General features: G+C 36.1%; 6 protein-coding genes across 6 annotated transcripts; 2 read left to right on the plus strand and 4 right to left on the minus strand.

Annotated features, from left to right (window-relative positions):
* Positions 1-2,556: 2,556 nt before the first annotated feature.
* RO3G_15575 (uncharacterized protein) lies at positions 2,557-3,105 on the minus strand (the record flags this gene model as incomplete). The annotated part of the gene is made up of 1 exon (XM_067670159.1): positions 2,557-3,105. The coding sequence occupies one exon, from the start codon at positions 3,103-3,105 to the stop codon at positions 2,557-2,559; it is 549 nt and encodes a 182-aa protein (XP_067526260.1).
* Positions 3,106-5,005: 1,900 nt separating this feature from the next.
* Positions 5,006-5,143, minus strand: RO3G_15576 (uncharacterized protein; the record flags this gene model as incomplete). The annotated part of the gene is made up of 1 exon (XM_067670160.1): positions 5,006-5,143. One exon carries the CDS (start codon positions 5,141-5,143, stop codon positions 5,006-5,008), a length of 138 nt encoding a protein of 45 aa, XP_067526261.1.
* Positions 5,144-6,382: 1,239 nt separating this feature from the next.
* Positions 6,383-7,531, plus strand: RO3G_15577 (uncharacterized protein; the record flags this gene model as incomplete). The annotated part of the gene is made up of 4 exons (XM_067670161.1): positions 6,383-6,787; positions 6,848-7,125; positions 7,185-7,393; positions 7,503-7,531. 4 exons carry the CDS (start codon positions 6,383-6,385, stop codon positions 7,529-7,531), a joined length of 921 nt encoding a protein of 306 aa, XP_067526262.1.
* Positions 7,532-7,836: 305 nt separating this feature from the next.
* Positions 7,837-8,670, minus strand: RO3G_15578 (uncharacterized protein; the record flags this gene model as incomplete). The annotated part of the gene is made up of 1 exon (XM_067670162.1): positions 7,837-8,670. The coding sequence occupies one exon, from the start codon at positions 8,668-8,670 to the stop codon at positions 7,837-7,839; it is 834 nt and encodes a 277-aa protein (XP_067526263.1).
* Positions 8,671-9,046: 376 nt separating this feature from the next.
* RO3G_15579 (uncharacterized protein) lies at positions 9,047-9,892 on the plus strand (the record flags this gene model as incomplete). Its single annotated transcript, XM_067670163.1, has 1 exon — positions 9,047-9,892. The coding sequence occupies one exon, from the start codon at positions 9,047-9,049 to the stop codon at positions 9,890-9,892; it is 846 nt and encodes a 281-aa protein (XP_067526264.1).
* A 404-nt stretch (positions 9,893-10,296) lies between these two features.
* On the minus strand, positions 10,297-12,628 carry RO3G_15580 (uncharacterized protein; the record flags this gene model as incomplete). Its single annotated transcript, XM_067670164.1, has 4 exons — positions 10,297-12,053; positions 12,120-12,290; positions 12,344-12,429; positions 12,624-12,628. 4 exons carry the CDS (start codon positions 12,626-12,628, stop codon positions 10,297-10,299), a joined length of 2,019 nt encoding a protein of 672 aa, XP_067526265.1.
* Between the last annotated feature and the right edge of the window lie 981 nt (positions 12,629-13,609).

Here is a 13,609-nt window from a genome sequence, read left to right on the forward strand (position 1 = left end):
TTTTATAGTCTTTTTTATTCTTACGAGATAACACATAAAGAAATACTGTTAGAACTTGGTATCTCTTTATTAAGTTAAGATAACTAAGATTGAATATGATAGATTCTACATGTAAAAAGTGAGAGTATTTATAGACATGATACGGATAAAGAATTAGGACAGATTTATGATCAGTTCGACAGAATAGATGATTACTATTTCTAATTATTAGTTTAGCCTGTTCCTAGCTTGTATTGTCAACTATGCTATTGGGATGGTTTCTATTAAGGATACATAAGATTATAGTCACTTTATTTTAGTAAAAGGAATCTAATATGATCCTAAATAATATGTTGACATAACTTGGAACCATTTATAACATTATTCCCAACACAGATCAATAAAAGACTTTGATTAGATTTTTATATTAAGCTTTATTCATATTAACTTTACATAGTCAAATAAGATGACATGGTTGTAAAATAGTTTATTGATGATATGAGCATGTTGAATAAGGAATGACAATTACTTACCGGATCATCATTAAGTCATGTAAACATTTATCCTAACTGAGATATTATTGTTAGCCGTAATATCCAATCACGGAACTAGAGAATTTTATATTCATCCGTATCGTCTCCTAAATAGTCCTACATCCAGAGTTATCTGAAACCATCCCAATAGCATAGTTGACAATACAAGCTAGGAACAGGCTAAACTAATAATTAGAAATAGTAATCATCTATTCTGTCGAACTGATCATAAATCTGTCCTAATTCTTTATCCGTATCATGTCTATAAATACTCTCACTTTTTACATGTAGAATCTATCATATTCAATCTTAGTTATCTTAACTTAATAAAGAGATACCAAGTTCTAACAGTATTTCTTTATCTTTGTTGTTATACTACTTTTACCTAAAACCCCCCATCCTAAACAGTTTAATTACTGTTGCAGACTTTAATAAAGCTTATTGCATCTACTCCTATAAATTTCTTACCCGCAACTGCTGGACCAATTCTGAAATCTTGGTCACCCAATTCCATTTCTCTAAGCGGTAGACTAGGCAAATTTAATGGCCAATAGAACCTCATGCGTTGATTGAAATCTTACCAAATTTGGTATAAAAGATGATACGGGGTACAAAAAGTGTATACGCGGAGTGTCATGCAGATCGGAGCTTAATTGAGGCCAGCGATCTCCGGGACCTATCTTTTGCTTTAGCCAAATAAAATATATTCTTCTTCTTTTTATATAAAACTATCACTATTAGATTCATTCTATAAAGTAAACATGAACACTAAATAAGTCATGATCCTTACTATTCATTATTTCTGTAAATGAATAATAATGGATCAGGTACCTAGTCAAATTTGATCTGACTGGAGGCATTTCATATAAATATATCTTTCCTCTCAATGAAGACGGGACAAATCTCCCAGATCGATTCAGTGATCATTCTTCAATCAAACGTGTCAATGATTGGATCTACGCTCATAAGTACTCATTTACCCGCCAACTGATAGAAGAATATAAATAGTAGACTTTGTAATGATTTCTTTTTAACAATTAAGATTGTCTTAAATAAAGTTCAGTCTCAAAAAGTATTCTTTTGGTTTTATTGCTATTTTGGTAATTACCTTACCAGAACATAACACACTGAACTCATCGTTCGAGTGTTTAATGATGCCTTATCCAAGAGCCTCTTCCCGTCTTCTTGGTTAGAAACCAGCGTTTGTCTATTGCCAAAAAAAAAGATCTTACTTCACTGAGCAAGTGGCGCCCAATTACATTGCTTAACTGTGATGCCAAAATCTTCACTCGCCTGCTCAATACTCGGCTTGCTTCCATCATCTCTCCTCTGATATCCCCTAATCAGAGTGGGTTTATGAAGGAAAGGTTTATTGCTGACAACGGTGCTTTGGCTCAAATTGCATGCGAACAAGCATCAGCACGTCAATCGGATGAGGTCGGTTTACTATACGATCAGGAGAAAGCCTATGATCGAGTCCATCCTACCTACAGTGAGCGACAAAACTGTCCCAATGTGTTGTAATTTTCTCTTTTATGGCTTGTAGCGTTATAGCTATCATATTAACCTATGGCTTGTTGTATATCATCCGATAGCCAACATCATGCAAAAGTAAACAACATAAAGCAAAGGCCGATTAAAGTACCGCAAATGGAGATAGAGGGAATCGAAAACAAGCGGTGCATTGGGACAGTTTTGTCGCATTTTCAAAAAAATATAAAGTGGTTTATTTATTTGATATTAATAGTCAGTCCAACGTCCTTTATTCTTTATACATTGTTTTATACGCTTAGACATTGTTTTTATGAACTTTTGACACTTTTCCGACTTCATTAAGTCATACCAAACTTTAGTTACTCGTTCGTATAATTCATTCATGCCTTTTGGTGCTGTTTCATAATCATTCAGCCGTCTATTTAACAATAGTCACATATTCTCAGTTGGATTGAAGTCAGAGAGTGTGTAGGCCACTCCAGGATGTTGTAGAACTGCTGTTTAAGATATTTTCTACTAATTTGATCGAATGCTTAGTATCATTCTCATGTTAAAAAATCACCTGCTGACGTTCCAATTTTAATTTATCGATGTTAAACTCGGTAGTACGCTCCAATTCATCTTCCAAAATCTCTTTGTACAATGCTTTATCCATATTGCCATTGATCTTGCACATCCAACCGACTCCAGCATAGGTAATGGCGCTCCACAGCATATTACTGCCTCCACCATGCTGAACAGTCTTCTTGACATGATGGGATTTCAAGCTTTCTCCCGATCGAATCCAAGCCCAGGTGCGTCCATCCGAGTTAAATCTATTTATTTTCGTCTCGTTTGACCAAATAACACGTTTCCAGTCATCTACAGTCCAGTCCTTGTGAGCCATACACCAAGAAAGCCTCTTCCGGATGTTTGTAGCACTAAGCAAAGCCGTCTTCGGCTTCTCAATTGCACCAAGATCGGCCTTACGGAGGGTTCTGCGCACAGTCACAGCAATTACTTTCCTTCCAATATCCTTTTCTAGTTCTTTAGCCACCTTTGCTGCACTAGACCTGCGTGTTTTGGTCACTTGACGCACACAATAACGTTCATCAACCATAGATAAAATCTTGCGTCGGCCGCCTTTTGGCTTACGAAGTCCAAAGCAATGGGATTTTCGGAGTCTCCCAACCGTACTTTTACTTAAAACAGCAGAACTTTCCACTTCCCGGGCCGAGCTACCTTGTTTAAGTAAAGAAACTGCTTGAACAACTGTTTCTTGAGAGGCTTGTTTCATGTTGGGATATAATGGGCGAGTAATAAATTAGTAGGAGTTTAAAGCTCCAGCAATGAGTAAATATAGACTTAGAGACGTATGGTGCACTATCATAAGCAGTATGGTACATCTATACAACTTGTGGGTCGATATTTTATCATATTTTATATTTTTTTGAAAATGCGACAAAACTGTCCCAATGCACCGCTTGTTTTCGATTCCCTCTATCTTCATTTGCGGTACTTTAATCGGCCTTTGCTTTATGTTGTTTACTTTTGCATGATGTTGGCTATCGGATGATATACAACAAGCCATAGGTTAATATGCTAACCATAACGCTACAAGCCATAAAAGAGAAAATTACAAAACATTGGGACAGTTTTGTCGCTCACTGTACATCCGTAGACAAGTAATAAAGGGTGAATTCAAGACAGCCAAAGCAGTACATCAATATCTGAATGGTTTGGGGTATACTATTGGTTATTCTGCAGCCTTGAAGCTTCTTAAAAGTATGAACTTCAGAGCTAAAATTAAAGCCAAGAAGCCTTTGCTTAGTAAGCAGCACAAGGAACGACGTTTAGCATGAGCAATGGCTCACAAAGTCTGGACAACCGATGATTGGAGGCGTATGGTGCTTAGTGATGAGACGAAGGCAATGTTTTCGGGTCAGACGGTTGCAAATATTACTGGAGTCGACCAGACTATGCATTGCAGCCTTATCACTTAGACCTTACAGTAAAAGGTGGCCAAGGAAGTGTCATGGTACGGGGTTGTATCACTTACGATGGATTTGGGTATGCTTGTTGGATACATGATGGGACTATGAAAGCTGTAGATTATGTAAATATCTTAGAAACTACCCTTATGGACAGCTTAAAGTACTATGGATACAATCCTGAGGATATCTATTTTCAACAAGATAAGGATCCTAAGCACACTTCAAAGCTTGCTAAGCAATGGTTTGTGGATAATAACTTCAACAGTGATCATATCTATAGCTGACCAGCCCAAATTCCAGATTTAAACCCTATTGAACACGTATGGCATCACCTTAAACTCAAGCTGAGTGTATATGACACTAAGGCTAAAGGTGTACATGAGTTATGGGAAAGAATTGAAAAAGAATGGAATACTTTTGCAGTGGATGAGTGTAGACGATATATAGATAGCATGCCTGACCGTTGCAAAGCAGCTATTAAAGCTAAAGGAGGACATACCCGCTATTAAATAAAATTTATGTTCAAACGGAAAAATTGTCCCAGTGCGGTGGCTTTTTTCTATTGCTGATAAACTCAGACTGTGTAAACTCCGAGCACTGAGTGCTTGATATAATGTAGCACGGACTGAGACCTTTCTAATGAGCATAGAACTATCCGCATAGCCTGAGAATTGGTTGAGCTATGGTGTCGAAAGTAAAAAAAGTTGAAACACTGGGACAATTAGTCCACCCACTGTATGCTTTTCCCCTGATTATGCTTTACCTTGAATAGCTTGAAATTTAAAACAGTAACCAGGAAAAAAAAGAGAACTAGTATTGACTTTAAAGGCGTAAAGTAAATGTAAAAAGAAATATAATAAAAAGAAAAGAGAAGACTGTATATCGTTTATTCAATAAAAATCAAACATCCTTTTATACTTTTCATTGGCTGCTAGCCACTCCGTTATACATCTACAATTTAATGGGACCACCATTATTCTTCAAAAAATACATAAGGCCACCATTACCATCTTCATTAGCGACTGATCAAGCATTAGGATAAGGACCCTCTTTAGGACCCTTAACTTCCACCTTCATTTCAGTCTCAGCACGACCACCACTCAGGGTCAAATAACCTTCCGGTCCATACCCTAGTCTATTCCGGTCATCTTCTCCCGGACCCATCGGTGTTTCCACCACACATAATTGTTATCTATGGAGTATGATAGCTGTCAGGTATACTTTAGTTAGTCGGGATTTATCATAAATTATGCAGAATTATTGCGGTATTTCCAGTTGAGCTTGTTTACGTTGAATGTTAACTATTGTACCTAGATAACCAAGTATTACTGTTTGACAACGCGCCGCTTCATTCTTTTTTTAACAACGAAGTACAAGCAAACGTCTTTTTATTGGGCCTTACATGCTTGTGTTTCTCTTTAATACAACTTCTTTATTGGCTTGTTACTTTTCGAAATGCTTCCTTATTCGTCTGTTGCTCTTTAGCAATGCTTTCTTATTGGCTTATTACGGCTATATTTAGCTTTGGATGATTTACATTAGGAAATACAATAGGCTTAAAATACGGTATTATTGGTTAAAAATGTAGTTTTATTCATTTATTTTGGGGCTTTATTGCCATATTGATTATATATTATTGGTTCATTCTAGTATTACAAAAGGGTAGGGGAGGAAGGAAAACGAGAAGGGGATCCATGAAAACGATGAAATAAAAAATTTTATTTAAAAAAAATTGTGGAAAATGCACTTACCTTTACCATAGAAGCAGCAAACAAAAGAGCGTAGTAAATAAAGCCCATAAATAAAAGCGAGCCAGTAGTAACGAGCATCCAAAGCAGTAAGAGATTGGAGACAGCAGGAAACAACAGAAGCCAAAGCGTCTAAAGTTGTATAAAATAAAATATTAATAAAAGTAAACCATGATATACTCAATTTCTTTACCTTAAAGCTCTTTTGTTAACAAAACAGGATGCCAAGACATTCATAAAGGTTCAGCCACTAACTAAAGGAATCTAAATTTTACTTTTAATAAAGATTATTGAAAGCTATGAATGTATTTACCTTTTGGAAAGATATATAAATAACCAAAGGAACTACAGCAGCCATGAGTACATGTATGGGTATCTACTACAGCACATTGGAACCAAATCTTTCTTTTTTTTTTCTTTTTCTTTTTCTTTTTTTTTTTTACTTACCTTGGGATAACCGGAGCGATGTTGAAAAAGGAAATTACTGAAGAAAAAGAAAAAAAAAAAGAAACAAGATTTCGAAAAGGAAATCTTTTAAATATTTTTTTTTGGTATAGTTAGACTGAGTTTCATTGTAAACTCGATAGTATTTAAGGAAGATTCAATTTTGATGCCAAGCTCATTTATCTTTATTTCAAAGTACTTTTACAACACTATGTCTGATCGCGTTATTCAATTCAACCCTGCTCCTGCCAATACTCGTGGTTCTAACTCTGTTGGGCAACCAATCGCTGTTCCTTTGCGTGTTGTTGTTCCTGAGCTTGCTTCAAGCGATGCCATTCCCGATAGCTTTGCCTATCCTAGACCTGGTTTTCCTCCTATGACCCATGCTCAGAAGCGAATGCGCCAAGCCGAAGACATGGAGACTGATGAGGCATCTCTTTCTTTTTCCATTTATATGGAATTAAAAAAAGAAAACTATGATTTGAAGGAGATGCTTCGAAAAGAGCAAGAGGAAAAGCTGGCCTTGCAAATGGCATACAGCAAGCTCAAAGAAGCATACGATGAGCTTGAAGCAGAATCAGGCAAAGGCGCAAAGCCAATTGCTACTGCTGTCAAAGTAAGAACATTAAGATTCAATATTAAACAAATGTACTAATCGCTTTTCTCTGAAATATAGGATGCTGTAAGAAATCACTACAATAACCTGCCTCCATCATCTCAGTACGTTCTTGAAAAGCCTTTGAAATCTACTGAAAACCAAAGAGTATTCAAATTACTGCAAGACTACGTGAATAGCCATTATTCATTCAAAGATACCAACAACCGCGACCTACGCAAGTACCTCGAACGCCAATATTATACAAAGAAGGCCGGAATATCCACTGGTGAAGAAGTAGATCCGGTTGAAGAGTTTATGAGAAAAAGAAAGGCAGCAAAAGTCACCGTAGAAGTGCTGTAAGTGCTACATAAAGTATTGTAATCGCATAACTGACTTTACTTTTTTAGAAAACCAGGGCTCGTAAGGCTATCTATGAACAATACAAGGATCAAAATCTTTACGAAAAATATCCCAACTGTGAGTACTTGCTTCAACAGCAATGCATGTCTGAAGAAGAAGACATGTACAGTAGTGATACAATGGACAAGGTGGAGGAAGTTCTTCTGGAGCAAAATCCAGATAGAACAACTCCCTTTACCGAAAAGGAACGCATGTCTGTCTTGTGTAAGAAAACAGTTGACTATTTTGAAGTTCGAGTACCAAAGTACAGATCACCTGCTGTAAGTTTAATTAGTATCTTTTAAGCGCAATCGGCTAATTATCCAATATTTAGTGTACCGAATTCGTCAAGCTCTTGGATGATCAAATAGCAAGTGACAAGGCAAAGAGGCAAAGAACTGGAAATAGCAGCATCCAGTTTCTTCCTCGTATACAAAGAAAATGTTCGCTGCCTGTTCCTGACTTCATAAAGAAAGAAAATATAACTGAAGAGAGCATCGCTTGGGCTTTTGGTTCTGAAATGGAGTTGGATGAAGACAACTTGCTATTTTAAAAAAAAAATTGTAAAATAAATTAAACAAAAAAAATATAAAGAAACGCGGTGTTTGGATTTTTAAATTTTAATTTTTTTTACTTTTACTTTTACTTTTATTTTATTCTTTAATTTTTTACAAACCAATGGTTTTTCTTGGGAGAGGTAAAAAGACAACATGATTATCAGGATAACCTCGCTTCATAGCAACACAAGTAAAGATACGCGATACTGGAAGAATACAGTCTGAATCAGCTGGTCGAAAAGAGTTATGGTAGTACGCGGCACCAAGACATTCAAATCCTTGAAAGGGATGAAGAGGAGCGTTGTACCAACGTACAAAAGCAAAGAGGTGTTCATCAAAAGCATTTGGCACAAAGACCCGACCGTTTGGAATAACTGTTTTCTTCATTTGAAGCTGATGGCTAAAATAGTATTGAACTTCACCAATTCGCATTTCAGGTTCTTTTCCAGGAACAGCAGAATTGCAAGCCACTTCAATATAACAACCACGAGTAGTGCGCGATGCTTTTGATCGATACGTTTGTCCAAGGATTTCGATTTCAGAGAAAAAAGAAATATCAGGGAGTACCATCGTAGACAAGTCATCAATATCTTCTGGAATAAGCGCACTTGAGAATGTTTGATCAGTATATACAAGCCTGTAAAAGGCAAGAATGTAACCATAATGGGCTTGAGTCAATCTATCAACACTAACTTTGTGTTTGGCAGAAGCTTGCGTATCAGGAGGTAGAATTTCAGCACCAGTGAAGGTATCATTCAAACGTAGAGGAGAACTGACAAATAAACTGAAATCAAAGCTGGTTGAAACAGATGAAGTAACAAGGGAATCAGAAGGCGTTGGTGACAAGTAACCAAAGGAAGACATCATCACTGGATTCTGTTTAATCCCTTGTGGTAAGTTACGGATGTAGTCGCCATAGTGTACAACGGAAAGAAACTTCTTCATGTACAGTGACCCACAAAATTGTCTCAATGTTTCGTGATTTTCTCTTCTAGAGCTTGTAGAACCATAGTTATTAAGCTAATGTACATTTTGTTTTATATCATTCGATAGCTAAAGTCATGTAAAACTATATAATGTTATGGAAAGACAGATTAAAACAGCGCTGACGGAGACAGAAGGATTAAAAAACAAGCGGTGCATTGGGACAATTTTGTGGCACTTTTGAAAAAAAACGAAAAGCGATGAAATATCGACCTACAAGTTGTACAGATGTACCAAACTGTTTACAAATGCACATCGTATGACTCTAAGTTGATCTTTACTCATTGCTGAATTTTTAATCTCCTACTGATTTATTACTTGCCCATTATATCTCAACATGAAACAAGTTTCTCAAGATACAGTTGTCCGAGCAATTTCGTTACTTAAACAAGGTAAGTCGGTTCGGGAAGTGGAAGGTGTTACTGTTTTAAGTAAGAGTACGGTCGGGAGACTCCGAAAAACCCATTGCTTTGGATTTCATAAGCCAAAATGTGGCCGACGCAAGATTCTATCTGCTGCTGATGAGCGTTATTGTGTGCGCCAAGTGACCAAAAACCGCATGTCTAGCGCAACAAAGGTGGCTAAGGAGGTAGAAAAAGACACCAAAAGAAAAGTAAGTGCTGAAACCGTGTGCAGAACCCTTCGCAAGGCCGGCCTTGGTGCGATTGAGAAGCCAAAGAAGCCTTTGCTTAGTGCTACAAACATCCGGAAGAGGCTTTCTTGGTGTATGGCTCACAAGGATTGGACAATAGATGATTGGAAACGTGTTGTTTGGTCGGATGAGACAAAGATCAACATATTCAACTCGGATGGACGGACCTGGACTTGGATTCGATCCGGAGGAAGCCTGAAATCGCATCATGTAAAGATGACTGTAAAACACGGTGGAGGTAATATCATGCTGTGGAATGCCATTACTTATGCTGGAGTTGGTTGGATGTGTAAAATCAATGGTAACATGGATAGAACATTGTACAAAGAGATTTTGGAGAATGAACTGGAGCGTACAATTGAGTATGGAACCAATAAGCTAGGGCTAGAAAGACATCAGGTGATCTTCCAGCATGACAATGATTCCAAACATACGACTAAATTAGTAAAAGAATACCTTAAAGAGCAATCCTACAACATCCTGGAGTGGCTTGCACAGTCCCCTGACTTGAATCCAATTGAAAATATGTAGTCATTGTTAAAGAGAAGGCTGAGTGATTATGAAACAGCACCAAAAGGCATGAATTAATTATACGAACGAGTAACTAAAGTTTGGTATGACTTAATGAAGCCGGAAGGGTGTCAAAAGGTTATAGAAACACTGCCTAAGCGTATAAAACAATGTATCAAGAACAAAGGACGTTGGACTGACTATTAATATCAGATAAACAAACCATTTTGTTTTTTTTTTCAAAAGTGCCACAAAATTGTCCCAATGCACCGCTTGTTTTTTAATCCTTCTGTCTCCGTCAGCGCTGTTTTAATCTGTCTTTCCATAACATTATATAGTTTTACATGACTTTAGCTATCGAATGATATAAAACAAAATGTACATTAGCTTAATAACTATGGTTCTACAAGCTCTAGAAGAGAAAATCACGAAACATTGAGACAATTTTGTGGGTCACTGTATGTAACTTCGAATGCTGTCTTGTAGTTTACCATCATCTTCTTAATGTCACCATTAAGTCTTTCAAAGCCATACAACCAAAATGCATAGATTGGACCAAAGTCTTGAATGGAGTCCTTCAAATGTAGATGAAGATGCATATTTGGAGTGATCATCTCTGGACCATACAATTCAGCAACACCAAGGACAAACTCATAGAATAGCTTGTGAGCTATCATGGCTTCATTCTGGGTAATGCATGGACGACATACGATATGACAGGCCTGCACAAACTTTGCCCAATTTTCTTTATGACGGACTGGAAGACGAGACTTGAGCAAAAGAGGAGAAAGAGCAAGACACCAGGTTCTCCATTCATCAGCCTTTAAGTCAGAAAAATTGTTGGCAATTTTCTGATTGATTGGCGTGTACTGTGCTGGCAATATAATATCGTTTGCTTCCTTTTGCATTTCTTTCAAGTCAACATCAGTCAGGTATAATTCATGAGTAAGGTCACAAATGGTTGTACGCCATATTTTAACCATTTTCTTTGCTGTTCCTAGGAAAAGACCATGCATAGGATCAATGGCAGTGCAGCGAACAAGATCAAGGTATTCCAAATCATGCAAAGCAGAAAAACGAGTACCATACTTCTGTTCCAAGTCGGCTCTTTGTCTCTTGGTGGTTGCTTCTTTCCAATTTTTTGCATGATAACGGTTTTCAATATTGGTACGAAGTGACCAAGCATCAATATCTTCAAGACCAAAAGAAAAATCACGTTGAAGATGAGTGTTATAACGAGCAGGAAATGCTGTTGAGCACTTGTTACAAGGTACAGTGGCATTGAATGAAGTAAACCCACTAACCTTTCGGCTAGCAGGAATATCGCAAGCAATCAAGAACAGAGCAGCACGAACTGGGACAGGCACGTTAGGAGATTCAGCCATACAGGTAAAGAAGTCATCGTAGTAAAGTTCCTTCAGATCATTTACCAAAACTTGTAAATAGTTGTTGATTTGTGTGTCCTTGGGTTCTTTGGGACCAGGAATAACACAAACCAAGATGATATTTTCTTTTTTATATCGGATGGATCTTGGAAGATTATTTATCGTCAAGTAGACAGCACCAACAGAATACACGGTTCTTTTTGAAGATTGAAACCAATCGACATTCAAAGTGAATAGGAGGGATCTAGCTTGACTGGTAAATACATTACCATCTCTATCTTTGAATTCATTCCAAAGTTGACCATCATAGATATCATACATGGTGTTGTTATGACGAGTACGATAGCGCCATGCTTCAATTGCTGATTCAAATCCTGGTCGTGAAAACATCACGGTTAAAGCATACTTGATGGAATTGAATGCAGAGACCTTGTTGGCGTACATTTTGCTTGCACCAATTGTAACAGGCTTGAAGAGTGAAGCATTACAGGTGATACGAAATTCAGAAAAGGTGCACTTCGAATCACAGTGTACTTCTTCAGGCTGGTACAAGGTATGACATTCGGGACAGACAACAAGGCGAAACATGCCCTTGTAAGTATAATCAATTCCAACAGCGTTACGCATGGTATCCAATTTTGCGGGAAAAATTGGTTGATGGTTTAAGAGAAGAGCAAGATCATTGGCAAATTTCATTACTATTTCAGCAGCATATTCTGATATGAAAAATAACTGGAAATAGGTCAAGAAGACAGCAATAAAAGCAACAACATCATTTTGGAATCCCTTGATTTCAACTAAAAAATTAATAATGTATGTAATATATTCTTTATAATAGTAATCTACTTTTAGGAAATAATTACCTTGAGGCATATCAAATTCAACAATATCCATACTGTCAGATACATTCACTTCATCATTTTCCATCACTTCCCAATTTGAAACGTCTTCTGCACTATCATCATCAGAATCACTTTTATTTGCTTCAGATATCTCATTATTGGCATCAATTTCTTGGACCTTTTCTGATTCATCTATGCATATTTAACGCGTCAGTAAAAATATTATCTAAATGTAAGTGAACTACCTTTAGCAGCTTCCTTTTTTTTATGGCGAGCAAGGGTCCATCGAGCAACCAATTGGTACTTGCCAATTTTCCCTTCAGAACATTGGCTACAGTAGCATTTAAATTTGTATTGGGTTGAAGAATTCATTGTAAATATAATAAAAGATTATTTTATAAGCTTGATCCATTATTTTACGCGTTTATATATGATTTCAAAAACAATAGCCAAGGAGAATTGATATTCAGTTGAAAATCTAAAAATAAAACAAAGCATTATGATTGGTGTAACCAAAATACTTACATCATACCAACAATCGCTGGATAGTAGATTTGGTTGCAGATAAAGTAAGTTTGCCGTTTATATTGTGGGCTTTGAATCTTTTTTTAGATTTCTGTGTGATGCTTTTCACCTTCGCCATATTTGGTCCACTTTTATTTTTTAATGAAAAAAATTTCAAAGTACTTTTTTTTTAAAACCCAAATTTAAAACGCTGCGTTTTTCATTGAAGTTAAAACAGTACATTGAATGGAGATTCCTTTTGCAATGTCAATGCTGGGAATGTATTTTTTTTTTTTACAATTTCAACATTTCAACATCTCAACATTACAACTTTTTTTTCTTTTTCTAAAGTAGTCAGTAACAATATACTTTTTCTTCTGTTTTTTAACCTTTTCCATAGAAATCTCAAGACATATAGCATAGTAGACATTCATTCCATTACCACTTTTTTTTTTTTTTACTCTCAAAAAATAAAAATGATTATCAAAAGTACTTTGTCTTTTTTATTTCATAACCTTATTATTTAAAACATATCTTTTCCAGGTTTAATACAAATTTAACTTCTTTAGAGCCAAAAGAGTCTTTTTTCTTTATTTATTTTATTTAATCGTTTAGATTTTCTACTTTATTCATATTCTTTTTTATTTTAACTTGTAGACAAATGCTTTCATGCTTATTATTATAACAATATTGTGCACTTCTATAAGAGTTTGATCTTTCTTCTTCATATGTGTCACTTTTCTCTTTTTTTTTTTTTTTTTTTTTTTTTTTTTTTTTTTTTTTTTCTGTTTAGCTCACTTGCAACTAAAATTAATCGTCTTTTTTATTTAATAAAGTCTGTTTTTTTGTAAAATATGACATGAGAGCTGAGGAATGCTAGAAAAGAGAACGCCACGACTCAATCACTTGGATTTCCGAGCTTATACGCCAATAGAAATGCTTTTTGGATCTTTGTTGAATTTAAAAAACCTTGCACTGAAGTTGAAAAAGGATGGTCTTCCCAGTTT

The sequence above is a fragment of the Rhizopus delemar genome, genomic scaffold, assembly GCF_000149305.1.
Source record: "Rhizopus delemar RA 99-880 supercont3.16 genomic scaffold, whole genome shotgun sequence".
Taxonomy (NCBI): domain Eukaryota; kingdom Fungi; phylum Mucoromycota; class Mucoromycetes; order Mucorales; family Rhizopodaceae; genus Rhizopus; species Rhizopus delemar.